Raw genomic sequence first — 27,789 nt, 5'->3', positions numbered from 1 at the left:
GTTTATTGGTTGTGTTGCTGGTGCACAAGAACTGGCTCCTAAGATCCTCTGCTTTCTCACAAACACGCCTCTGTAACCACTCTGGAATTGTCCTAACAAGGGAAGAAGAGCATGTCGGGTTTGAATTTTGGAAGGAAATTGATGTCTTCCTCCTCCTTTCCCTGCCCCACCATTAGCAGGCACCGACTCATGGACTCGTGTTCATGGCTCACGTCCTACCAGGAGGTCCCTGGTGGGGCTTTGAGGTTTGGCAGCGCCTCCTCTTCTCCCAGCGCTGGGCATGCATCCTCAGCTCTCAGCCACGTGTAATCCTTCCTGTCTGCTTGAAAGTTGGGCACAAAGTACCGGCAATTGGGCCCACCCTCTTCTTTAGCAGCAATTAACCTTTACTACAGAGCTTCCTTTGAAGTTTGCTCATGTTTTTATTACAAAACTGCAATGAGGAACATAATGGGGGGAAATGTCTAAATTTCTGAGTTACCTAATCTGTTCAATTCCCTAGCTGGTCTCCTCCTGGCAGTTGTTTCATGTAGTTATGATCTCAACCAGTCTGCCTGAGATCTCAAACCATGTTTCTGTCTCAGTCTATTTTTAAGATTATTGAGCTATTACACACACACACTGGGCAAATGCACATGGATGTGTGTATGATATGCATGTGTATGTACAGCTGAGTACAAAGAATTGCTTCCTTGTTTAATGTCTACAGAAGTATCTTACTTTGTAGTCACTGTATATATGCTTTTAATAGTAATATTAAACTGTTTAGTTGCTAAATATTTTCTATCAATGAACTAACGTGAAGAGTAGAGAGGAAAATCATTTATGTTAGTATCACTAATGATAATGCTGAGTGATAAGTATTATGACGGTACTGAATTGCTGTTAATGGTGGAACTCAGGATTTTGAATGGCATCTGCCCAGAAGATTTGCAGTTAAACTCGGCAGAGAGGCCAAGTGAAACAAATGGTGAGTTATATAAAACCCACAAAAAGAGAAGGCATTTTAGGCCAGCCTTGCAAATAAGAACCAAAGAATTACGAGTGAAACGGCTTTTTTTTTTCTAGCCTGCCGTTCACAGGAGCTCAAATAAATGAAATCATTTTTCTCTGCTTTTCACTCAGCAGTAAATCATTGGTAATCCAAGGTTGGTAGAAAAGCAACTATGAAACTCAAAGAAAATACAAGAGAATCTTTTTTTTTTTTCCTTAGGATGGGTAAGGACTTTCTAAGAAAGATGGAGAAATCGTAAAGGAAAAATAGACTGCATTCCATAAAAGTTAAAATTTTTATACAACAAAAACCCCATTAAAAAACCAAAAGACAAATGATTTACTGAGGAAAGTAGCAAAAATTATACCAAAGGGCTAGTTTCTTTATTATTAATAAGACAGACTTATAAACTCCAATTACAAAGTGGGCAAAAACAATGAACAATTTGCAAGAAAAGAAATATGAATGGCAAATAAAAATACTTAGTCTCAGTAATCTCTGAGATGTGAATTAGAGAAACAATAGATATACAACATAATCTTTTCCATTGTATTAATACCTTTTAAAGACAAGATATAATAATAAATTCCAGTATGGTTGGTAGGAGTACAAATTGGTATAGACCTCTGAGAAGTGATCTGTCAGTACTCATTAAGCTTTCTTATAGGAATCCAACCTGAGGAAATTAAAATGGATGAATGTAAATATTGATATGAAAGAATGTTCATTTCAGAGGTGTTTAAGATTTGTCAGAAAATTGGAAACAACATAAATAAATATCGTGGAAATAGCTCACTTTTTGTGCATTCATATATTGTAATATTATGCAGCAATTAAATGTAGTTTTAGAAAATATTTTTTAAAACATAAGGATACGTTCATCATAAAATAGCAAGAGAAGGAGCAGAAAAACAAGCTGGTCACATAGTATGATCACAATTTCGAAAAAGCAAACAAACATTAAAACATATCTTTAAAGAAGAAAAAAGAAGTTGCCGAAGAGCTGGGGGGAGGACTGGATTTGGACACGTGGGTTCTAGTCTCACTTGACTTTCTATCCACTGTCTAGCATCCTTGAGTGTCAGGGTCCAGATTTGCAAAATGGGAGATTATTCTTCTCACCATGGTTTTCGCTTTGCATTGTGAGTGTCAAAATGAGAAAATATAGATACATCTATGGAAGTTTTTATTATCGGTATTATTTCTGCGATTTCCTCTTTGCAGAGTCTGATATATTTTCAAAATGGAATGCTCCTCAAGTGGAAACCTATGTTAGTTATTTAGAGTCATAGAAATAAATATAATCTAACTCGAGTGTGGGCTCTTGTTTGGTCTCTGGGGATATTAGAACACCTAAAATTTGAATCAAAGAGGTCGATTTCCAAGAGCATTTCCGAAGTCATTTGCCTCAAATCCAACAATAAGCTTGTCCTTCTGCCCTCACTTGGTTAATGACACACCTGAAGGATGTGTGAAGCAAATTCCAGTAGCAGGCAGCTTAGCTCCAAGTAGTTACAAGAGTTATTTATCTTTATGGGACCACTGATGTATATAGCACTTCTTCCCTGATATTTACCTATCGTAAACGTGCCCAATCTGTCAGTGTGATATCTAAGCCATACTTTAATTATCAATAGTTATAGCTCAGGGAAAGGATCTACCAATATTTTGCACCAATAACAGAGATTTAACGGAGATACGATAATTGAGGCAGTTTGTCATTTAGATGAAATATTTTAGCAGCTTTTTGGATAGTTCTTGAGGAATGTACATGGAGGCATTAGTTTACTTTGGTTTATGCAAATATTCAACGCAGTGTGATAAACTACATTTGCTGTTGAAAATTTCATAATGCTAGATTACATTGAAATATTGTTGTATGTTTTGATACGTAAAACTCAGCAGTTTTGTATTTCCATTTTTTTGTCACCACAGCCTTTTTTATGTTTAATTCAGATGATACTAGATTAACAGTGGTTTGAAAAAAAATTGCCTGGATTTGCATATACATTTAACGCCTGCATATGGGTGAATGGGACTGCGAGTCTTTCTCCTGGATTTGCTTGATCTATATAAGTTGTTCTTTAGGTTTAATTGGAATTTTTTGCCATTGTAAGCAGAATTGCGTTCAGGCTTTAAATTCAAATTCTTCTGTGCAGCAGCCTGGGCACGCATGTGTATTTTGTCTCCACAGGAATTGAAATCCAAACGCGCTCGTTTAAATTACGCGTTAGGGGAGTTTGTGGGTGACTCAAAGGTCATGGGGTCAGCTATGCCAGTGGGAGGGGCCAGATGGGCTTGTCTCTATCCTTTTTTAAGATCTGAGATCACTTCCCTGGAACTGACAGTATGACTGATTTAACCCTTTGAGGAAATAGGGGAGATTTTACTGACCTTTAATGGACAATTGCTGGAGGAAATAGTTCTCTTCGTCTGGATACCTTTTTGTTTCCTGCTGCTTGCGTGGACAAGTCTATAGATTACACAATGTCTTCCACTTTATAGCACTTACTTCTCGAGAGAAACAATATCTTCCCGATAGGTGATAAATCCCTTTAAGAATCTGTAAAGTAACTTTGTGTTTGTAGTAGGTGAATGTTACGATTCTAGAGGGATTTTTTAATATGTTTTTAGCTGTGTCAAGAGTGTTAGTTAACTTTTGACTTTTAGGTAGAAGCGCAAAATCTCCCTGAAGGATAAAATTAGATAGACTTTACCAAACTGTTTGGACCCTGAAGTATATTTTTCTGGTAATATTCTTTCAGGATATTATTAAAATTGTTTCTTTCGATGTTTGGTTTGAAGAAAAGTTTGTACTCTGTTGTGTTCTGTTTCTATGGGTTTAAAGCTACTTTTTGTGATCCAAATAGTTTCTTATATTTGGTAGAAAAATTTTGATTTGGTTTAATAGTTCAATAAAATTACATGTTATGTTAGTTGTCTATTTAACAGGTATTTATTAAGCATCTTTATGCAGATCACTTGGAGAATTCCGAAGAGGTATGAATTCTGAGTCTCCCCTGCAAGGGCCCATTTCCTACTTGGGAATAAAAGAATCATTCATCTTAAACTCTAAGCAACAGTGCATGGTGTTATTTGGTTACCAGACTGAGGGGGGAAAGTACGTAGAATTCAAGGAAGGAGGATGCTTGTATTACATGGGATGGTGAGGGGAAAGGTTGACCAGTGAGGATGACTAGAAGTTGGATGGGCAGAGGAGCAGAGATAGGGTGACCTAGCAGGAAGAACAGCAGAGGATGCTCACTGAGCTCAGAAGACAGGGATACGCTTACTGTGGCCTGGGGGCTCCTACCCAGGAGTGTTGAGAATCAGAGGAAAAGGGAGAATGGTTTTAAAATAAGAACAATTTTATTACAAGCCTAAGAACTTTAAATTTTACCTGTGGACACTGGGAATTATTGGAGGCTATTGTGCAGGGAAAAAGATAAATCCAGCAGCACTGTACAGGCGCAGGGTCGAGGGATACTGGAAAGATGGTGGAGGTCTGAAGACCCATTTAGGGGACTGTTGAAAATTCAGGAATGAAAATGTGGACTGAAAGCATGGGATGAAGATGAAAATCCTGCAAGAATGGACAGCATTTTATGGCTGAACAGATTGGAGGATGAAGGAGAGAAAATGTCCATGTTATTTTAGACCTTTGAACATGGATAATTAGGGGAAAAATAGTATTCTTAATGGAAATGGGGAATTGGGCAGGAGACTCGATTTGAGGGCAGATGATAATGTACAAGATTCTGGATACGCTGAACTTGAATGGTAATAAGCTTGTATGTTGAGATCAAAGGTCTTGTAGGTATAAGCTTGAGTCTTGGAGTTTGGTTCTATGCTTGGTTAAAATGGAATTATCTCATTGTTTGAATCAAGAACAAAGCACTTTATTAGAAAGATCCTTTTGCATGTACTATTATGTTGCACTTCACAAAATTTTAAGAGGAGTCAGTACTTGATGGGTAATTGTTAATGAGTGTTATAGTTAATTAATTTCCATAATGAATCAGAGAAGGAATTGAGGCTAGAACTCAGGTTTTCTACCCTCTAACCCAATAAACTATCTTGGAAGACTTTAATAATTCATAGAACTGCAGGGTTGGTAGGATCTTAAAGGTCATCTAGTCTGTCACCAAGCTGAAGCTAAAATTCTTCCATATCATCCCTAACTTGTGGTTATCTAGACTATATTAGAGCTGGGCACATAAGGTAACCCATTTTACCTTTGGATGGCTCTCATTGAAATCCATTTCCTTGTAATTTTGACCCATTTTTCTTAGTTCTCCCCTTGAAGGTCTATGAATCAATCAAATCAGGTATGACTCTCAGTCCATAATCCTAGTGGACAAGAAACAAGCGTTTGTCTGCTTTAAGACAACTGAAATCCCCTTCAACTCTGAACTGGTGGGAAATTCAAGTTAAGTCATGGTGGGAAAGCCAAGTTCAAGTTAAGTTCTTACACCCCCTCCCAAAGTTGCATAAAGATCTTAAAGTCTGCAATGATGCACTCACCTACTTTTAGCGCTGCTTTGGGGAATCCTTAAGGCCCCGGTCCTGAGCATCCAGACTCCTAGTTACTCTACCCTGTTATCCCCTGAAAGGTCTTGCCACCTCCCCCAGGGCACTGCTCCATGCAGAGGCCCTCTGATCTCTGATTTCTCTCTCTGGAGGAAATTCTCTTTTTGGTGCACCCTAAGGCCCCCCTCTTTTCTCTTTCCCCTTCTGTAAAACTCACCCAATTTCTTTAATGATTTTAACTTTTACAAATGTCCAGAGGAATCACTAGCTTCAAGTAACTTTACCTTTCTGATCTGCATAAGTTACTGAGGCAAGGAAATACCAAGGGCTTGGCGATGTGTTTGAAATGAGAAAGGAAAAACAGAGAGAGAACAAACACAAATTAATATTCCAATAAATAATCCAGCCACACAAATTTAAGCTTTGTTGCACATGGCAGCCTTTGGAATCTTTGATGACTCTCCTACAATTTAGTCCAAGATACCATTGCATGATATAATTTTCCAAGACATCGTATAATGCTATCAGCTCCTAATTTGGGATGGTTTGTAGGGTTGTAAGTACACACATGTTTACTTCTTATCTCTACTTTATTCAGCCTGATAATTAAATTGTTGGTTGCTTCCCAGCTCAGTAATGGATTGAGCTGGCCCATGAGAGTATTGACAGTTGAAGATTAGCTCATTTGATTTATGGATTCACCATAGATAAACCACAAAGGCAATAATCCTTTCTCCCCTCCCCTCCCTGTGAATGATAGAGATTTTAATGCAGGCATATTTTAACAGCGTTCTTCTCTATTTTGTCTTCAAGAACGACGTTATAAGGTAACTACAGAGCTGTGGAATTTTGTCTCTTTTACATCAGTAGGAATTCACGAAGTTCTTATTTCTTCACAGGTAATGAGTGTGTATATGGCAGTTACCCTGAAATTCCTTTGGAAGAGATGCCAGATGCAGATGGAGTAGTCAACACTCCCTCCCTCAATATTCAAGAGCCATGCTCTCCAGCCACGTCCAGCGAAGCATTCACTCCAAAGGAGGGCTCTCCTTACAAAGCCCCCATCTACATCCCTGATGATATCCCTATTCCTGCTGAGTTTGAGCTTCGAGAGTCAAATATGCCTGGAGCAGGACTAGGAATATGGACCAAAAGGAAGATTGAAGTAGGTGAAAAGTTTGGGCCTTATGTGGGAGAGCAGAGGTCAAACTTGAAAGACCCCAGTTATGGATGGGAGGTAAGAATATATTTTGAGTTAACACATTTATATATATTCAGATGTATAAAGAAGAGATGAATTTGTTTTGAATGGTGGTAAAATAAGCAAATTCTGTTGCAAAATGTCTTCAACTAGGTCTTTAAGAAAGAATGCCCTTACAAGCTCACTTCTTGATAAAACCAAGTAGTGCTTAAAGGTATAGCGTGATTGAAGAGAACTCAAGTATTAATGGTCAAAGAATAGTATCAACTTGAAAACACCCTAAGGAAATAAGTATGGTTTTTATAGTGAACATTGCATATGGCCATCCATATAGTATGCGGCATAAGCGAACAATGTCATCATATGACATGTTTATTGTATTTTTTCTTTTCTTGAGGGGGGTTCCTGGAAGATTGGAGGACACAGTTGTTTTATTCATTTTGTGGCTATGAGTTAATTTGGTTTTACTTCTGTTCTGCATGTTCATTTTGCTCTGTGTTCTTCTAATAGATTTTGCCTCGCCTCTGATAACCCTGCTTTGATTCTGTGTGCTTCTAGAATGTGAGCACTGTACTGAGTTCTGTGATGATTCTTTGTATCCAAATTGATTTAATGAGTAATTCATGTATAGAAATGACAGCAAAAAGCAGTATGAAAATCAGTTGCTAGTTTCAGCCAAATGTTCCATAGAACCCATCTGACGGTGTCTAAGAATGAGGAGTTATGGTCTGAATATAAAATCTAAATAAATTTTATTTCAATAAGAAGAAGTAACAATGTTATTCTTCTGATTTTATAATTTTTCTACAGATTCAGTGGATATGTATACTTCCCATTTATTTTTATAACCTGAAAACTGTTGTGGTTAAATCATAGCATCACAATTTCTGGAAAATCTGGTCTATATCTGAAAAACCTGTAGGCAGTTTCTATGTGGGCAAGAAAGTGTTTTTTGGAGATGTGACTGACCTTTGGTTTCATAGTATTTCAGTCAGACAGAAATCGGATAAACTAGATTTATTTTGGTGTGTTCTCAATATTTATGGTCATTAATAGAATATCTGGTTAGCTTTTAAAATAGAAATAAGTATGCATTGCCTTCAGGACTTAATTTCAAATTTTTGTCCCTTTTCTTTATACGTGTCCCTTGTGAAATCTGTTCAAAATGCCGTAATAAAAACAATTCTTATTCAAATTCTGAAATGCCAAAAATTAGGATCTGGATTTGACGTGATTACAAAGAGAAATCCCTCCTTCGTTTTGTTCTTAGCCATGGCTCTGGTAACCTTGCGGTTTAGCTACATTGCCTTTAGACATGTGTATTGATAAGAGATTTTTAAAAAATCACTGTAGCATTAACTGATATGTGAGTTGAATACGTTTTAAACCAAATGCGTACGAACTTTACGTCATTATTGTTCACCTTAAAATAATGGCTATAAACATTCTAATAATAAGTAACTCATTAAACTTTTATTACAAAATCTCTTGAGTGAAACAACAAGTGCAGTACTGCTCGAGATTATCCAGAAGGCTTGGAATAAACCAAGGTTTAATAATGAAATTATTTTGCAATTACAGGGTTGGTAAATGCAGGATTGTGCCTCTTTAAACAGGATACCTATGGATTGGGGGATGAACCTGGGGAAAATTCCGCATTTAGAGGAAATTTTAAAATAATAATTTTTTTTTTCCTTGGAGTAAAATGTCTTCAGTATATACATAAGTAAATACTTACCTTGAGACATGTAAAATGGTTGTTTTCATTATGCCAAAACCAAGTTGTTTTATTGCTTGGAATTCAAGATAGCTTTATAAATAGTTCGTGACTTTTTGCCTGAAGATCATCCACTCTCTCTCTGTCCTTCAAGAATTTAGTTGATGGTCAATTCAATGGTTTTCTTCACTATTTTCATGGTTACCCTCGCTTTGGAGAGTGGGGATTGTCTGCTTTAGATACATTATGCACAAAACCGGAGAAAGGACTTTCCTGTGATTTTGGCAAACTTGTCATCCATGAAGGAGCAGTTGAGTTCTTGATTCTAGTGTTTTCTTTTTAAATCTTACCCTAGTTAATACAAAATCCAATCATGATCATCAAGGCACTTTCACAAAGTCATCTCATCCTATTCCTGTGTGCTCATTTTTAATCGTTCTCACGTCATCTTTGCCCTCAACTGTAGCTGATTTTCCTCCTCTTTGGTTAGACAGATAATTTTGATTAAGTAGTGTGACCTCTCTTTTTGAAACGCCTTCATTTTTAAAAATGATGAATTGAAAGGGAAACAACGTCTTAGTCCAAGGAAAATAAACACGAACAGAAGAAATCCAGATTCAGCAAACAATTACTGAGTGCCTACTATGCATCAGATTCTGTACTAAATGTTTCCCCTACAGAAACCCAGCCTATTGTAACTGAACAAATCACTGCTATTTCCAGTACTATCCTTGCTCTTTTCTCCCTACGAAGCTCCCTTCCTTGTGCATTTCCTGTATACTAAATTGCATTACCATCTGGCCAGTTGCTCAAGCCAAAAATGGGTCATTTTGACTCTACTCTCTCCCACCTCAACCATGTCTGATTTATAGTTCCCATATTCTATCAAGCCCCTATTCTTTGCACACACTGATCTGTGTCCCTGGAAACTCCTTTTCCTTCCCATCCTTGGCACACACATGTACACACACCGACACCCAGAAAGAGAGAGAGAGCACTCTGGTGTCCCTCCTTCTGAGGACACTAATCTTATTGGATCAGGAGCCCACACTTATGACCTCATTTAACCATAGTTGCCTCCTAAAGGCTCTATCTCCAAACATAGTCGCATTGCGGGTTAGGGCTTCAACATATGGATTTGGGGAGGATTCAAACGTTTAGTCTACAACACAGACATTTAACAAATAATTGTTCAATAAAAGAGTGAGTGAATGAATGACAGAATAAATGAAAGAAAGAATGGATATAAGATTATGTGACTCTGAAAGAGGAAGCAAGGAGTTGGGGCTGAGGTAGATTCATGGAAGAAGCTAGAATCTGGATTTTAGACATGTGGAATCAAGTCTTAACTTTGCCACTACTCTATGATTCTAGGAAAACTACACAAAAACAATTGGTTCCTGCATTTTTATTTGACTATTGGGCCAATAATAATGGCCATACATGGTTAGTTTTTATATAATTAAAATTAAGTAAAAGGAGATGATAGTCTCTTTAAAGAAATCGTTTAAAAGAGAAAGTTCCAAGATTGTATTGTAATTAGGGCCACCTTTCTGAACCCCATTTAAATAATTTTTTTTAAAGTTAAATATATTTCCCAAATAAGGCATTTCTGGAAAATCATTTAATTTTATATTTTAGAGAAATAGGTATATGGCTTACAGACCAAAATATATGATCAGACAAAATAAGACATAGATATCAAAAACATCATTTGTGTGATTTCTGCCAAACCAATATTGATTTAATAAAGAGAAACTTTAAAAATGATATTAGAGTTTGGCAGCCATTGCCTTTGTCCCTAATAAAAAGATCTTCAGAGACTGGGGAATACTTGATTGTCTCTGGGACCTGAAAGTAATTTGTGATAGAATGCTTTTTCTTAGGTTTAGAACTTTAGAATTACTGATTGATTGAGGAATAATTTTAAAAACTCTGTTGGTTCCAGATGAGGGTCTTCTCGTGTGTTTCCTTCTAAAGATGACCATTATGTGATAACATGGGAGTTGCATGGCAGAGCGGAGGGAAGCAGGCTTCTAGAGTGAGACTCCTGGGTAAATCCTCCTCTAGGCTCTGTGTGCTAGTTGAGTGATTTGGGAAAAGTTACTTAATTCGCTGCCTCTCAGTTTATTTATATGTAACACAGTGCTAATAATTGTACCTATCCAATCAGGGTTGTTGTAAGGATAAAATGTGATGTTGTGTGTTAAAAGGCTACCAAAGGTTTTCACCTGGTAGAGAAGTTCAGTAAAGGTGAAAAACACCTCCCCCCCCACCACCACAAAAACTTGGCTAACGTACAGATCTAGCATAGGGTCATTAGAAAGGGCAAAGGCCAATTACGTTTTACTTATTGATTTTCATAAATTATTGCTCTTTATCCCACTTCTTGCTCCCTAGAAGTTCAGTTATTTCTAGGGTGGTCTAATTATGGGACTCTAGGTTTATTTGAAAAAGGAGCACTGACTTTTTCCTAATTAACAATTAAAACATGGATTCGGGAGAGATTCATACATTTCTTCTTAAGGCAAAGAGTTATTTCGGTGGCATATTTTTTAATAGTCTGAGATAGATCATTGGAAAAAGAATCTGAAGTTTGTTTCTTTGGAATATTGTTATTGAGCACATTTTCTTTGCTCATATTTATTGTCATTGTCATCATAAAACTCCACAAATAGATGTAAGTCAGTTGATGATGCACCAATTAGATCAAACCCTCTGTTGTATCCATCTCAGCCAGAATTGCTCCAGATTACTTTGATCAGTTAAAATATCAGGTATGAACTCAGCTTTTCTTTTTCTCCCCTCAATCATACACATATTCAGACATAGAAAAATAATTACAGGAGTGGACAGTAAATTTCTCTTATGTTCTGTTAAATAGATGGGAAGGAATATTGGAAAGAGATTTTACTGGAGTTAGATTCATTAAATAATTTTGATGCAGTGCTTTGACAATACATTACGCCTAGCACTGTAATCTTGAAATGTGATATTACAGTGAACGTGTGCCTCCCTACATCATTTCAAAAGAAATAGTTCTCACATCTGTAAGTTTGATTTTGAGTTCTGCAGTGATGCCTTACCTATGGAAACATGCAATCTATATGTTAACTGGAACATGAATATCCATTAAAACAGCAACAACTACATCATACTTTCAAGACACCTAACAACTGAGTTCAGAGTGAGGAGGCTGACAAATAATGCATGTTTGGTAATCAAGAAAAATGGGGTAATTTGGGATTTTAGAGAGATGCATCAGATGTCTTTGAATGGCAATGCTTCTCGCCTATTTACCTTTAGGTCTGCTTGGGCCAAAAATGAATATTGTCTGGCTTGGCATTGATTTCAGAGGAAAACGTTTACTCATTAATGGGAAAGAAAGTACACTTAATAAGTTGCATATTCTTAAAGCTAGATAAATAAGTGAGGGATTGCCTTAATAATTTTGAAAAGAATTAATTCCAATAGAGGAGGAAGACTATGAGGTATCTAAAAGGGTGTCTGTCCTTAATGGGTATTAACAAAGAGAAATATCATCTAATAATAAAATGGATATTACCATAAAACTTTACATTACAAAGTATTTATTAACTTTTTGCAATATTATTTAAAAGATGGCAAATATAATTTGGATATTCAAATTTGCTTTGTGAGGAATTAAGAACTGAGAAAATACCAAGGGAAAAAGTGGTTTAGTTAATAGGACCCTGAACATGATTGTCACTGGGGCCCAAGAAGATGTTATAAATTCTCTTAGAATATAATGAAATCAAGAAAAGAGGATGCCATCTATTGTATTCATCTTGGGCTTCTGACATATGCAGTAGAAACTCAGCCTCTGGTTGTTGAAAGAAAATAGAAGTTTACTCTCCTGAAGCACCATGAGCTAGCTCTAATGTTGACCTGGACTAAAGAGGGACCCCTCTTTTCTGTGAAGAGGTCAGAAGTCCTCCTCTCCCCCCACATATGCTCTGTCAATACCAGGGGCTTGCTCATCTTACGCTTTCTTCCATGAAAGGTATTGATGTTGTTCAGCATATAGATTCATCTCATCACTGTCTTGACAACTTCTAGTACTTCCAAAGTGTTGTCAGTGACGTGGGCAAGTCTGATATCAAAAAATTGTAAAAGTTCCCCAAGTATCAACAGTCTTTTGTTTTATTCTGCCTGCCTTGGTGGTCAATTAGAATTTGTGTGTGGGTCATTCGTTTTCAAAAGACTATTGGGTGATGTTCTTCCAATTCGGAGCCCTCATATAAGTTGTTAGTGTAGGGGGCTGGCCCCATGGCATAGTGATTAAATCTGGCGTATTCTGCTTTGGCAGCCGGGTTCAGGGTTTTGGATCCTGGGCAAAGACCAACACCACTTGTCAGCCATGCTGTGGTGGCAACCCACATATAAAGTGGAGGAATATTGGCACAGATATTAGCTCAGGGCTGATCTTCCTCAGCAAATAATAATAATAATAATGATAATAATTGTTAGTATATCCCACAAAATGGACCAAAATGACTTTCTTTTATTACTGATTCACCCCCATACTTGCATGATTATTACTTCCCTCTTTAGTCACTAAATCAATAGTAAAACTCATGGGTTCAAAGCATGAAATGTTCAGAAAAGATCTTCTTTTAATAGATTTGACAGTTGATTTTAGGATTTGGTCAATCCGAGGCAGAGATCCTTTATAATGCTTTGTTATTCTAGAATACTTAGTGGGGACCACTGCATCAGGTGATATTCTAGTCTCTAGACTTCTTCCTCGAGGATAAGTTGGAAGCAGTGGGAAGTAATAGGGAGAAACGGATTCAAATCTATCTTAGAAGGATAAAGGACTTGGTGCAGTTTCTTTGCTGCCTAGTTTGTGCACTGGAGCAGTATGGAGAGGATTTGTTCCAATAATGATAAATAGGTAGTATGGAGAAATGGGGATGCTGAGGGGATTTGTATACTATTTCATTTGAGCAATTAATAACAAGTTTTATTAATGTAGCATCTTAGTTTCTCAAAATTTATTTTCGTTGATAGAATCACACAATAATCTTGATGAAGTACTTCTCTTTATACATAATTCTGTCCAAGAATTAAAAAATTGATTAGTATTTCAGCCATAGGTAGCTATAGGAAAATTCAGTAAATAAATGCTATCCTCATTTTTGCTCTGGTATCTCTTTTGGCCTTTCATGATATGGCTGAAGCTGAAGATAAATCCAATACTGTATCCTTTTTAAGAATATTTTCTAGATGATAATTAGTAGGATTGTCAAAAAATAACAAAGAGCAAGAAGTGGTCAGCCATCATTATGAGAAAGAATAACATAAAGAGAGGTTTGGGTGTGTGTGTAGCAAATAGATACCAACAGCTACCTGTTAGTTTGCCATTTCTTTCAAGGCGATATTTGATATGATAAGATTTTAGTACAGCACAAGAAATTTGACAGGGGCTTTGTTATAAAGGGAATTCTGCTTGTACTGACAAAAGGTGAACAAACATTACACAGAAATAGCTTGCCTCACTGAGGAGCTCACACTGTAGTGTGAACTGGGTCCACGTGACCAAAGGAGAAAATCTCAGAGATATCTTCTCAGAGGAGCGTTCATGCCCAGGAATAAGACAAGCAGTTCAAGAACAATTAAAACTTCATTCTATGATTGTTGGTCATGCCACCTGCTCCCAATATTTCCTATTTCTGGATCCAAATCCTATCACACTATTAAGCATTTATCCCATCAGCTTTCAGACCAGACTTCTATTGCATCAGTCAAATGCTGCCCAAGACATAGAAAATAATTTATTTGTATCTCTTAACCTAATCTTAGGAAATCAGTTGTAGAATCTCATCTGATTCAGAAAGAGTCCCCAGAACCCATACACAACCTTACACACACACACACACACACACACACACACAAGTACATATGCCTTCTTCTGCTTTTTTAGTTGATCATTTTGGAATCTAAATTTTGGATTTGGATTTCGAAACTATGCATTTTGGATGCTTGGCCCTGACATTTTCTCTATGTAACCTTATAAAGTGGGACACCTTATGGTTCTATCTTGGCAGTCACTATAAAAATGAAAAAAAAAAAAAAAGAAAAGGCCCAGTAACTGCTACCCCCTTCAAAAAAAATTTAAAAACAAAATAAATCCTTTTCAGAAACATCAAAAGGGTATTCCATTTATAAGGTCCTGCAGAACAAATTTTTCCTCCCTCTAGATCTCTTGCAATTCACTTTCTTACTCTTTCAATATCTCACACACCCAGCAGACGCTGCTCTCAAAGATTCTCCCCTCTCAAACCTGTCCTCGAAGTCCAGACCTCTGCCTTTATATACATATGTATAAAATTATAGATAACAATATTGTATAAATATATAATATACAATATTATATGAATTATAGTTATAGAAATGTTTTTAATCATGTAGATGAACTTACTCAACATGGCCTTTTCCCATTCTGTTATCACCTAGTGTGGGCTACCTAGTATCTGGATTTGACTAATAAACAAGGAGCCAGCTGTTGATTCAGAAAAGAAGCCTCCTTCCTCCCTGGGGGTGTGATGGGGAGAGGACGCTGATCACAGACAACCTCTGCTCTGAAATCTTCTCTCCTCTCCTGCCACACCGACACCTAGAGTTTTCCTTATGCAGAGGAAATATGCATATATTTTCCATGACTATGGTTATATTTTCTGTGACTTATATTTCCTACGACTATTGGCCAGTTGGCTCATGTCACAGACCCGTGGGAGATGGGCACCTTTGTGCATCCTTCCAACTGTCTGACAGTGGTATTTTCCTCTGACACTGCAGCTGACCTCCCAGCCTTTCCAGGTGTGCCTGGCGTGGCACAGAAACCTCAATCAGTTGGCAGCCACAGGTGTGGATGATTTGCTTTTTTCTTTTTTTGTTTGTTTAGATTCTTGTGGTAGGAATTCAGCAGGTGTGTGATGCCAGCATAGAATCTCCACCCTGGCACAGAGGCCAGCTGCCCTCAAAACAGATATTCCTGTTGGTCTCGCAACACTGCTTGCTTGAATGGGTTTCCTGGAAACCTCACCCAAGGGCAAGACTGCCTAACCAATGAGTTAGAATAAGTTCATCTCAATAGATGAGTATGAAGAGTCTCCTTATATGAACCTAGTCTACATGTTGGAGCAGGCTACCTGGCTCTGCCCTCATTTTTTTTCTTCTTTCTAACTTGAGCTGGTATCATTCCAATTACAGGAATATAGGAAATCCAGGACTTGGTTTTCAAAGAGGTATAAACTATGCTAGGATGCTGTGGTGGATGTATACATTTCTGCTCATTTGATTAAGTCTAAACAGTAGGAACACGGATGGAGAGACACAGATGCAGAGTTCTTCCATCTTTCTGTGATCTCCTCACGAAGCCGCTAATTCTGAGACCCAATCAGTTCGGTATAGGGCAAGGTAAACTTGGAGATCATTCCAGACCTTGTCTAGTTTTAGTGAAGGGGCAGGGGAAAGTTAGCCACAATAACGCTGAGGGAACAAGACAAGTAGAGAAGGAGGTAACCAAAAGCCATTGCTGTCAGTCTAAGTCTGCAGTGTGGGGCTAGGGCCATCAAATCTTTCTGTCTCCTCACCCTCCTTAACCAAGGGAGCACTTACACTATGGCTTCTCTTGGCGAGGTCGTGAAATCTAAAGAAATAGACACACACACCTTGGACCATTTAGTTTTCTTTTGTCACAGACCTTTGCCCAATTTTTCTCTTTAGAGTCAAATTTAGAGTTTATTTGATGTTGTTTTTACTTACATACACGTAATATAGGTGGAGTTTGGGACACACAGAGGGCACACAGGGATTTGCCCTCTGGGTGCTAAACCTCTCTGAATACAGGCACTGGTCATCTATTGCCTTTAGGTAATACAAATGCGTCACAATGCAATGGTGACATATGTTGGAGGCACATTTGTCTCGAAGGGCAGCAGATGGGATCTGTAAATCATACTTGGGGAAAAGGGTTTCACATGTGAGTATCAGATAGTCAGTAGACTAGTCTTTCATCCTGCATCTGAACATTTTACAACGTAGATATTTACGTTAACATACATTTGATCTAAAGGCACTAGCTGAAAAGAACTGATTGTAATAATCCAGAGAAGTAAACATTAAACATCATATGTACCATTAATACCAGTTTTACAGATGCTATCCTTCTGTAGCGGCATTTCATATATTTGCCTTTAACTATCACTAATATATTGTTTTAATCAGGGCATCTCTAGAGAATCTAGTTCTTCCATAATAACAATAAGTGAGATAAAACCCTTACACTGAGCTCCAGGATTGAGAGTGATCAGTCATATGTCCATTGTTTGATTGGAACTTACTTTATATCCAAGCTCTGTTGCCCAATGATGATACTCAAAAAGAAAAAGAATTATCATTGTGTTTAATAAGAGAACTGACAAGCAATCATAATTCTTTCCATTAAGTAAATATGTTAGAAAAATTTATTATGAAATGACACATTATGCGAGCCAGGAATCAAAGATGACATCCTTGCATTAAATACGGTAGATGCCATTAAGGAAAACAGTCAATATGTCACCAAGCCACGGCCTGTAAAAATTAAATTGATTTGGTAAATGTAAGTAAGATAGATCTGTTTGCTTTCATCATCAATTTTGAGTGGGTGAACAGGTGATGTCACCAACCTGGGAGCGATAAAGATGCAGGACCATCTGGAAAGGCAGGTGATGAATGGGCAACTGCTTTTGGATAGTGACAGTGCTGTGGTACTTTGTCACTTGGGATGCAGTACTTAATAACTTTTCAATACCATCATAATAAATTTCACTGCCTTATTAATATAGAAATGGTGAGTTATTACCGTGATGGCGAGTGTAAATAACTGGAGATGCAGCCGTCAAAAGCTGATTGTTTGGGCATGTTTCTTTAAGCAACACAGTTGACTCGTGATAATCAACCTATGTCTATAGCAGTAGAGTTTATTGCACTTGTCAAAGGAAAAAGTAGTATTATTCAAAATTATATGAAGTCGTAATAAACAAGTTTAATATATTATCAGACTTTTCCTGTAAGTTTCCAAACACGGGGCAGTAAATCATTTTTAATAATGTCTTTTCATGTAAAATAATGTCCTTATGCAGTAATAATGTCCTTTCTTAACTATTAACAAAACAGTCAACTTCTTTGTATGTGTGTTGAAGGGTATTTTTATTTGTACTTTTCAATCATTTTCTTTTGCAAATAAAGAGCTAAGGCAGGAACCTTAGAACGTTTCGTTAACAAGCTCGAAAGTTGCTGAGTACAGGCCATGTCACACGTTTCCATTTTAATTGAACAGATGTACTTAAGAGTAAACCACTGCAAACGAAATACAGACAAAATTATAAACATGTGTCACTAAGAAGTAGGCAGGAAAGAGCCTCTGATGAGCATCTGTGTGTATTTTATGAAGCCAAAGACTGCCACTTCATAAGTTTGTCACTGATGTCTCCCGTTTAATGAGCAGAAACAAAATATGTAGATGGGTGCAAGCTGAAGATGAATTACTGGATCAATCACTTAGCACCATTCAGGGTGTCTGCCATTGTGCGGGGGGGAAAAATAATTAGATCTGGGATACTGTTCTTATTTATATACTGGGCGTTCAATCTGGGATGGAATATGGAAAACTTCCTCTTTCATGTCACTGTGGTCTTTATTTTGTTTCTTGGTCAGGCTGCCTTTTAATTCTGACATTGTCTTTCAGGCTGAAGTCTGCCAGCCTCTTAAATGAAATGCCTCTCCACCATTTCTATTACTGCTGAAAAGAGAGCCAGCAGTCTATTAACAGGCAATAAAGTTCAGGAAGCCCAGGACTCATTTCTTGGGTCAGAGGTGAAAATTGCATACTAAATGAAACAAAGGTGTGCCTTGATCGCTGGAGAAGCAGCACCAGAAAGAACACACGTGTTGTTAGCCAGAAGTCTCCCACTTAAAGGGAAAGGAATAATCGTAATAATGTTGGCCAATGGAGTTAAGTACTCAGTTGAGAGAAATTATATCAATCTGACAAATACAGCCTTCACAGGAGATAAAGTCTCTAATGACCTTAAATGCATATATTTATCATTTAATTCAACAAGCAGATTCCCTTGGGCTTTTGACCAACGACATTTCCCCTAAAGTTTAGAAATTTTTTACTAGCCAAGAGAATAATGGCCATTTGTCAGAGGGTTCCGAAGCTAAACGCAGTTGGAAGCAAAGAACAGGAGAGGGGGAAAAAAATGGCTTATAGAGTCTTTCCACCTCAAAGAATATTAATACAAAGTTTTATTGATGCAAGAGCTGTAGTATTTCGTGGCTGAACAGTAGGTGGCAGACATTGTAGTGAAGAAATGGGGAAATTTTAATCTAAGCAATTTTCATCTGATTTCATTAACTTCCAAATATGTCATCGGTGTGCACAGCATATTAATTTGCAAAAAAATAGGAACACTAAACAGTTATGAAATGTGCTAGTTGAATGTGGGAAAATCAAAAGGATCCTACAGAAGTAGAAGCAAAAGCTCTAAGGTTTCATCAGGTAAAGTGTGTGTGAAACAGGGAAGCCCAAAGAATAAAGGGGCCCTTGTGTCTGGGGGGCTTTTCTTCTCTGTTCGTCCTGGTCTCCACTTGATGAAGTGTATTAGTGATATGCACGCAGCGCTGTGACTCCTGTATCTCCCTTTGTGAGACTGTCCTTGCCTTTGTTCGTGCTGTCAGTCAGTTGTTCTTTCTCTTGGGCAGCCACGTTGGTAACCACAGGATCTACTTGCAAATAGATTTCTGTAAAACCATATTATCCTTCAGCCCTTTACTCTTTCTCCCCACCCCCCTTCCCTCAACAATCTGGCCATTCATGTGGCATGCTCCCTTGCTTGCTTCTTTGTCATACATCTGGTGGTGTGTGTTTCAGGGAGGCTGTGTGAGATCGTGGAGGGAACGCTAGCCTGGGTGCCAGGAACCTTGAGTTCTTGCCCCACCTTGGACTTGGGACCTTGGAAAAGTCACCTGCCTTTCTCCTCTGAAGTCTCACTGAGTTCTATTCTAACTCTGACTTTGAGTTTTTGAATTCTGTCTCTTACACTCACTCTTTACTTCTTTTTATCCTCATGGACATGCTCCATGTTGTCATGGTTTGAGACATTTTATTTAATTGGGGCCATGTTTTGGTCTTTGCACCCTGGGAAGGATACAAATTAACTTTAAATTAAGTAGAAAATAGACGGTTGTTTTACAATTTCTCTTGTATTAAACTAGTATAATTGTGTTTTGTAAACCTGAAATCAAACATCTTTGATATGTACATCTCTTTTTGGATTTGATATTTTAATAGAGAAGGCAGCTGAGGACCAAAGCCTTGTTTGGAGAGGAAAGTAAGTTGGTTGGAGAGAGGATTCTATGCCTAGCCGTCTTTGAAAAGGTAACGGGTATAAATTTCATCCTGTCGTTGGGGTATGACTTAGCTCAGCCTCAACTGAATACTAAGGCAATGATCAAAGCTACCATTTGGTCCTTTCAAATATAACACAGCTGTCATGGGCTCATCTATTTAAAAAAAAAAAGCAGCACTATAACATAGGGGCTGAGGGCATCAGATGTAGAGACAAATGACCTTGGTTCAAATTCTTTACCACTTACCAGCTTTGGGACCTTGAACAAGTACTCTAGCTACTTTTTTGCCTCAGTTTCCTCGTCTGTAAAATGGTAGTAATAATAGGATCTGCCTGGCAGGAGTTTTGTAAAGATTATATTGTAAAGTGTTGGCAAGGGCTTAGAGCAGGGCTTGGTATGCTGTAGTGAGCACTTCACAGCAAACTGATTTTAATAATCTTCATCACCATCACCATTCCAAAGTTGGGGATGCTCCCGGCATCCTTTGTGTGAGGGAGGGGTTGGGGAATTCAGTCTTTGGGGTTGGAGCTCTTTGGATTGGCAGAGCCATCACATTGCAGAATTAAATATTGTCCCCTTTCTGAGCAGCACAGGCAAGAGGCCTGACTAGACCCAATATACTTGGAATGCTGATGAAAGCTTAAGTGGTTCTTTTACTGAAGACTCTGGTAAGCGTTCCTAAGCCTTGCAGAGGAGGAGGGTCTCTATAGAGGAGGAGGTTTTGACCTCGTATCTAAGAAACTTATGCTCTCCTAGCGCAGTAAGGTAGGGTTGAGAGACATAAGAACTCACTGTTTAAGCCTTTGGAAAGCGTCCCGCCCTCAGCCCTGACTCTCTTGTTGTATTCTTCTTTTGAAGGGCTCTCTCTCCTCTTTTATCTTCTTTGGCCCTTAACACTCCTGTGTCTTGCAAACTCTATCCTCTCAGATTTCCACTAGGTGGTAATAGGGCTGATTTTCTCTAGCAGGAAGTTGGACCTAGTCTATAGAGTTGGGGAAGATAGGTGTGCTTTTATTCCAGTTCATGCTGTTCTTCAGTAAGGACTTTAGTCATATCCCTTCTGAATAACCCAAGAACAAACTGCATGACAGCAGGTATCTTGCTAACTTGGCAACATCTAATCTCAAGTGAGGAAAGCATACTTTGCCTATTCACAAAACCTTGACCAAGTTCCATGTGAAATAACAACCCTGGCCATCTTGTGAATTTGCTTTCTTCCTGGGCCCTATTCCATCAATGGAACTCCTCACTACATGACAATGGCTCTGAATCACTGAGAATAATATCCTAACTAAATACATGGTGATTAAGTGTATGGAAGTATTTCAGATAAGTGGAAATACATATCCTAATCTTTTTGTACAATGTCATTTGTTTGTTCTTAAATTTTTCTTAAATTGTGGTACATGGTTGGTCCATGGAGTCCTGAGACTTTCTGGGTAGAAATTTGGGGATTCATTAATCAAACTCTGCAGAAGACCCTTCTCACATGTAAAATTTCACTATTCACCATGACCTTTGAGTGTTTTGAACACAAGACATATTGAAAGTTGTATTTTTTTCTCATAAAGAAAAACTAAAATATGTTCTATTGGAAACTGAGGGTAAGCTCTGTGACTCATGGGACATTAGAAAGGAGATACTTGAATTATTTGGTTGAGGATTTATGGCTGAAAGTAACAGTAGCCCAAAGTCAAGTTTGCCTGACTGTGCAAGAAGGTTCTTGAAGGAAGACTTGGAGGGTGGGACCAATGGTAGGGGGCCTCTGCTTCCCTGGGGCACAGTTATCGGCTCCCTTCAGTTCTCCTGACTATTACAATGTAACGTTAATGCCTTCTAACTTCTGCGGTGTGGACTTAATTGTCACCAAACTGCCACATGCTAATGATTCTTTACTTACACAAACTTTGCTATATCCTAAGATCTCTCTTCGTGTGGGGGCTTCCATTGAGAAAAATCTGGATTTAGTAATACACTTAATTGGAAGGTTTAATAAGAAGTTAGGACTTTGTTTTCTTTTTTAACTTGGAAAAGGCAGTAATCTCAAGAAAACCAGATGTGAATATGATTTTAACAAGAGAATTTTCACTTTCCTTGTACCTTTCAAAGCATGGAAATTCTCCTTTGAAGAAGTTAATTCTATAAGAATATCGTCAGCAATATAAAGGTTGAAGAGTCGTTGACTTTGCTTATAGATGAGCCAGGCTGAAAAATATGGAAAGTACTTGATGAAATCATGAATTGTTATCATTTAAATTACAGAGCTCCATATGGACCCATGATCATTGATTTGTCAGGAACATAACAGAGGGTATTATGGTGAGGAGGTATATAATGTCGCTGGGTAAGCTTCCAAGAAGTGTTCATTTGAAACTTGATTCCTTACTCAACCACCATAACTGACTGATAGAGACCTGGATTTCCAATTGACTTGCGTTTCTGCTCTGCAAATCTTCAGTGAACCTCACTGAGAGTCTAAGATGCAGTTGTAAAGTATGATTGGAGAGTTTGAGTTTCTATGTATAGTCCAGCTAAGCACCTCGGAGCACTGATCCCCTATTGCAATCATCCAAGTAGTGTTGAGAAGGGGGAAAAAAGTCATTTCACCCTCAGTTTCTATGGGATAGGATGAAAGGTGCTGTAATCAGGTAAGGTAACACTTCAAATATTAGAACTTTTAAGTCAAGAAAGTCAGAATTATGATGTGATATGTTATAATCGACATAGGTAAACATGACCTTTTTTAAACTGAATTTTGATAGACTAGATTTAGTGTGGATGGGATGGGGCTGGAGGATTAGTTAATTCTGCTTGAGCAAAAAAGATTAAAAAGAAACACTACTGGTCACAATAGGATGTGAGAAATTCGTTACCCGAGATGGGAGCTGTTGAAAACGTAGCATCAGTCAGGTGGTATTTCCACCACCATCAGCTATCCTTCATCAAGTCTGTCAGTTGAATTTATCTGTCATCATTTGAAAACCACTTATATTTTCAGCCTTGTTATAACTTTTCTAAGTTTATTCTAGTCTCATGGAGAACTTTATCTGTATTTACACAGTCATGCGTTAAATAGTCCCCGTTCATCTTACTCTAGATCCCAATACTTCCTCCCTATGAGACCTTCGAGCTTAAGAGTTTAGAAAGGACAGAAGGACTGCCTTTGGACAGTTACCTTTTTGTCTACTTGCCCTAGAGCTCTAAATCCTTCTGCTGTCTTGGTCTTCTGTTCTATAAAAAGAAAAGGTGATTTTCTGTGGCTGTAGACAAAACACACACTCCTTGAAGTAATAAGCCGGATCTCAATACAGTGTCTAAAACAGGGCCACTCATTGGCAGATTACACAAATGTCAGAAGAAAATTATATAGTACTGAAACCTAGTCCATCTAAGTTTTTAAAAATGAGTGCCTATGTATTTTCAGGAGGAATGGAAACCTTTATTTAATATAGGTCCTTTGGTCATTGAGATGTGTCAGAAATCGTGCCCTTTATTCTGAAGTGCCATTGTGTTAGCATTGAAATGTAAAAATAATAAACAGCTGACATTTTAGGCAGAGACTAAACATCAAGCAAATGACGTTACATCAAAGCTCTTGAGAGAGTTATAAGACGACGAGATGCCCAAAGAAGAAAAGTGAGAAATGGTCACAAGATCTTCTTTGTGCAGTAGAGGAATTGTCAATGTCAGCACTGTTTACACAATTCTTACATTAGGGAGGTTTTACTTGTATGCAGAATTGTTTGAATTTGTATAAAGCACTATGAAAGCCAAAAGATAGCACATGGTTCCAAAATTCATTCTTATTTTTGCTCATTACTAATTAGTTAGTATATTGACTCCACAAGTATCTACTGCACATCTACTGTGTGTCCTCGTGAAACACAGCAGTGGGACACAGCAGTGACTAACACCAGCTCTTTTTTCCTCCCCTCTTCCCTTTTCTTTCCTTTCTTCCTCTTTCTCTCTTTGAAAGGTGCTGTAATCAGGTAAGGTAACACTTCTTTTCTTTTTCTTTTATATTTTTGTACCCTTAGCCAAATGTCAAATCAACTCTCTTTACCTAATAGTTTTGGTTAAATTAATTGAGTATCCACTTAATATGTGTCGCTTTCCTTCAGAGCGAATATTCACAGGATTTGACCATCTGGGGGACAGTCAGTCATTTTGAGGACGCAGGTGGGAAACACACCTGTAGTTAGTCACTTATGGGGCATTTGTCTATACTAAAATTATTTGCAGGTGTTAAGCATGTGCTTATGAAAAAGGGAAATAGGTATTTGAGGTCTTGAAGAAAATTTGCCTCTTAATTTAATATCATTTTCTCTCTTGTCCATCTCTTGGTTAGCTGGAGAACAAATGCATAGAGTTTTAACCTAATGTCCTGAATGACTGCAAAGAGGACGTAGGAGTCTGGCTTTGGCTGTTTTGGGTGGTTCATAAAAACCTTCTCTGGCTCTGAGGATCCATTTATGTTTAGGCTTCACAGAAACAATGCTGTAAAGGTTTCTAGTTTTGAAGACAAAATTGCTCATTAAAATCTGCAATATGTAGCATTTTAGTGAATTTTAGCCACATTTTTTAAGGCTATTGTTATGTAGCTGTTAGCTTTCTCAGCATTCCTAATAAAGAACAGAATTATTTAAACTACTTGATGATTACTAGTGAGTATTGGTAAACTTTTTTACAAGGTTTCATGAAAGCATACTAACCATGTTTTATGTACCATGGCATAAAAAAATAGAAACAGTGAGAAATTCAGCAACCAGGATCCCAGTGCTCTGTTGACATCAAATTTGGCAGATTTTGAAAATTCTGTGATCATTTTTCTCCTTATGTGACATTACTCTCGTTCATTCTTCAAAAACATTTGCCTCAGTGTGGGGAACTATAGATAATTTGATGCAACAGGTTTAAGTTACCATTTTCATAGTGAAAAGAATAGCTTAGCATGATCCCGATTTTCCTTGGTTTCCTCCCATTCTCGAAAGAAGCAGAGGTATTCACATTTCTTTGTCTAACAGTTTTATAATGTCTTAAGAGATTAACAGTGAGCATGAATGAGGGCCTACGGATTAGACAACAAAAGCCTGGGACGTCCACTACCTTCCTTGCAAATTTTACATTTTCCAGCATTGCTGAGCGAGTATAGAAACTAAGGAAAGATAATAAGTACCAGAGTCTCAAAAGTGTTTAGTGATTCAAAAAATTCAGATGACATGTCAGAACTGACAGACTGATGGAACCGTCTGTGGCAGGGCCCACTTTTTTGTCTTATGTTAAGCTCTCATACTGAGTGAATGCAGATGTTATCACGGTACCCCAGACAGACAGTCAGTGAAATGTGACAAGCTGTCAGCAAAGTTACACTACGTTGATTTTGTTAAAATATCCACAAGCTTTATAGTTTCTCTTTATATAAAAAACTCTTACCTCATTTAGTTGAGAATGGAAGCTGTTGGGGCGATCTCTCGTGCTTTCACCATCCTCAGAATCTCAGGTTTTTTTCCTCCGAGGAAATTTCACTTAGCAAATTAAGTAGTAATGCACCCCAAATATCGGATCCCAAAGTATCTCAGAGTAATTTTTGTTTCTTTTGGTTTGTTCTATAATCTTTTTGCTCGATTTACACTGCATCTCAACACTTTGGCAGAGGATGTTTCAAGATCAGAAAGAGCGAGTTTTCTTCATTTAAATTAGGAGGCAAGATGAGAGGTTAAAAGTCTGAAGGGCCACTTTCAACAAAAAGCCTTTCTTCAAAGAAGTTTAGGCGTGGAAAAATGAAAATGTGAACTTAATCAAAAACTAAGATCTTTGCTTCCACTCTTGATTTTTAAACACTGAAAATTAACACTTGGGAGAGAAAAATCTCCATCGAGAACAAACATTTAAGCCATTCATGAAAATCAATTCTGTTTTCCATATTTGGTGTACATGTTTAGATTCTTCTTATAAATTGGGAAAATAAAAAAATAGTAAAGGGGAATTCTGAAGAATCCTCAATGCTATAATATATTTGTATCTAAAGATAAATCTTGCTTATCAAGTGATCATTTTTTGACACCAATTTCAGATTCGATTTAAGTCAGGAATTTAGAAGTCAGAACAAGCAAAACAATAATTAATTGAGCAAAATTAAATAAAAAACGTATATTTGAAAACTGCAGGCTTAACGATATCGCTTTTAGTCACATTAATGCTATCTTTTAAAGTAAGGAAGACATCAGTTTTGACGTTTGAGTTTAACATGGCAGAGTTTATTTGCGGCCTCTGAGTGCAATAATTGGTTGACTTTTACCCTCATGGTGAATGGCTCCTGTTGCATATAATTTATTTAACTCTGAATTGCAAATTGTTTGGTAGAAGATTACTTTGCAATGCTAGTTTCCACAAATTAACCTCTATTTCTACACTCACTTTTGGAAACTAAAGGTGAAAGGAAAACATGAGCCACACTTGTTTTGTTCCATTTATATTGTCACCGAGGATATTAACATACAATGAGAAACTGTTTTGTGATTTTGAAAAATGAAAAGTCAAGACATTTTGAAGATAGCATCTAGCCCAGTGTTTTTGTAAAACACAGAACTAAATAATCAAACAAAATTATGCATATGGAGGAAATGATTTAGAATATGTTTCGCTGCTAATCTCACTCATGCTGAAGTTTTAAATTTCATCTGTCTGCTCAGATCTATTGTGAGCCATTAAGTGGCTTCCTTTTTCTCCGACAAATTGAATGCTGCAAACTGCAAGGAGCTCTTTTGTTCTTTTAATTCAGTCAGCATGGAAATGATTTTCTCATTTCAGGCCCTTTTCTGTCCTCTCTTCATTGTGTCAATAAAATAGAGTTGTGCAGAGCTGCTCTAATCAGCTTAGAGTGCTAATTCATTGCTCTGGGATGCTATCTGTGTTTGGCTACAGGTGGGCACTCTAAGGGGTCAGTCTCCAGGGGAGTGTAATTGTGTCTCTCCTGGGGCTTGTTTGCAGAATGACCTAAAGCTGAAGCCCCAGCTCGGGAAGGGGGAAAAAACTCAACAAACATATGCCCATGCAAACATATACAGCTGTATTTTCCTGGCCACCATTCACTTGGCTGACAGTCTGAGATTCTCACAACATTCCTGGCTTTCTACCTATTCTCAGTCTTCTAGGTTTTAGCCACAAAACGTGAATTCTTTTAAATTTTGCACACATTACCTGAGGGTACTAGCTATATGGGATTTCCAAGATACAAGTTACAGGCTAGGCTAGGACTTCTCATGTGGGTAATACGACCAAACTAACTAAAAAAGAGAGACTGCTAATTTTGGAAAATATATTCTTTTGTGTCCTGTGAAAGAAGCTTAATACATAAATACGAGAATATTATGAACTAGTAAATTAAGCTTTATGGGCAGCGAGGAATTTCTGGCAACTTTGGAGGAGAAATAATGATCAGTTGTTTGGAATAAGGGAAAACTTGCTAGGCATGAAGTTTTTGAGAATTAACATGTCCTTGGGCAGTCCAGGGCGACAGCAAATCTTTCTGGGATTATTGTCAGTGTGAGTGTCAAAGTCATGTTGTGAATATGATCTTATTTACTAGGCTTGACATTTTTGATACTAGGATTAAAAATGCCATAACATCTTCTTTCTACTTTTTTCCTAATAGTATTTTGATTTTTTTCTCTCATTATATTGGGATTAATTCTGTTCTCAATGGAAAATCTTTAGGACTTCATTACGCACGTCATTATTTAATAACCTTAAGTAGGTTTACAAAGGAGAAACGAAAGAAGTGATAAAAAATTTCAGCTCTATGAATCTACCAGTTAGCTATAGTGGACTGAGCAAACATTCTTTTATTTGCTGAAGAAATTCAGCATTTGTCCAATATAGTAAAACTAAAATGCATCCTGCTTATTAACAGAAGAATTAGGG

General features: G+C 37.5%; 1 protein-coding gene across 14 annotated transcripts in view; it reads left to right on the top strand.

Annotated features, from left to right (window-relative positions):
* The window catches only part of MECOM (MDS1 and EVI1 complex locus), a 534,978-nt gene that overhangs the window by 251,294 nt on the left and 255,895 nt on the right, over positions 1-27,789 (top strand). For all 14 annotated transcript variants that reach the window (XM_070582348.1, XM_070582333.1, XM_008531220.2 and 11 more), the window contains exon 2: positions 6,424-6,761. In XM_070582348.1, the coding sequence (XP_070438449.1) occupies positions 6,424-6,761 (338 nt within the window). The remainder of the gene's footprint in view (positions 1-6,423; positions 6,762-27,789) is intronic.

Source organism: Equus przewalskii, chromosome 18 (genome assembly GCF_037783145.1).
Source record: "Equus przewalskii isolate Varuska chromosome 18, EquPr2, whole genome shotgun sequence".
Classification (NCBI taxonomy): Eukaryota; Metazoa; Chordata; class Mammalia; order Perissodactyla; family Equidae; genus Equus; species Equus przewalskii.
This window is presented reverse-complemented; position numbering and strand designations above follow the sequence as displayed.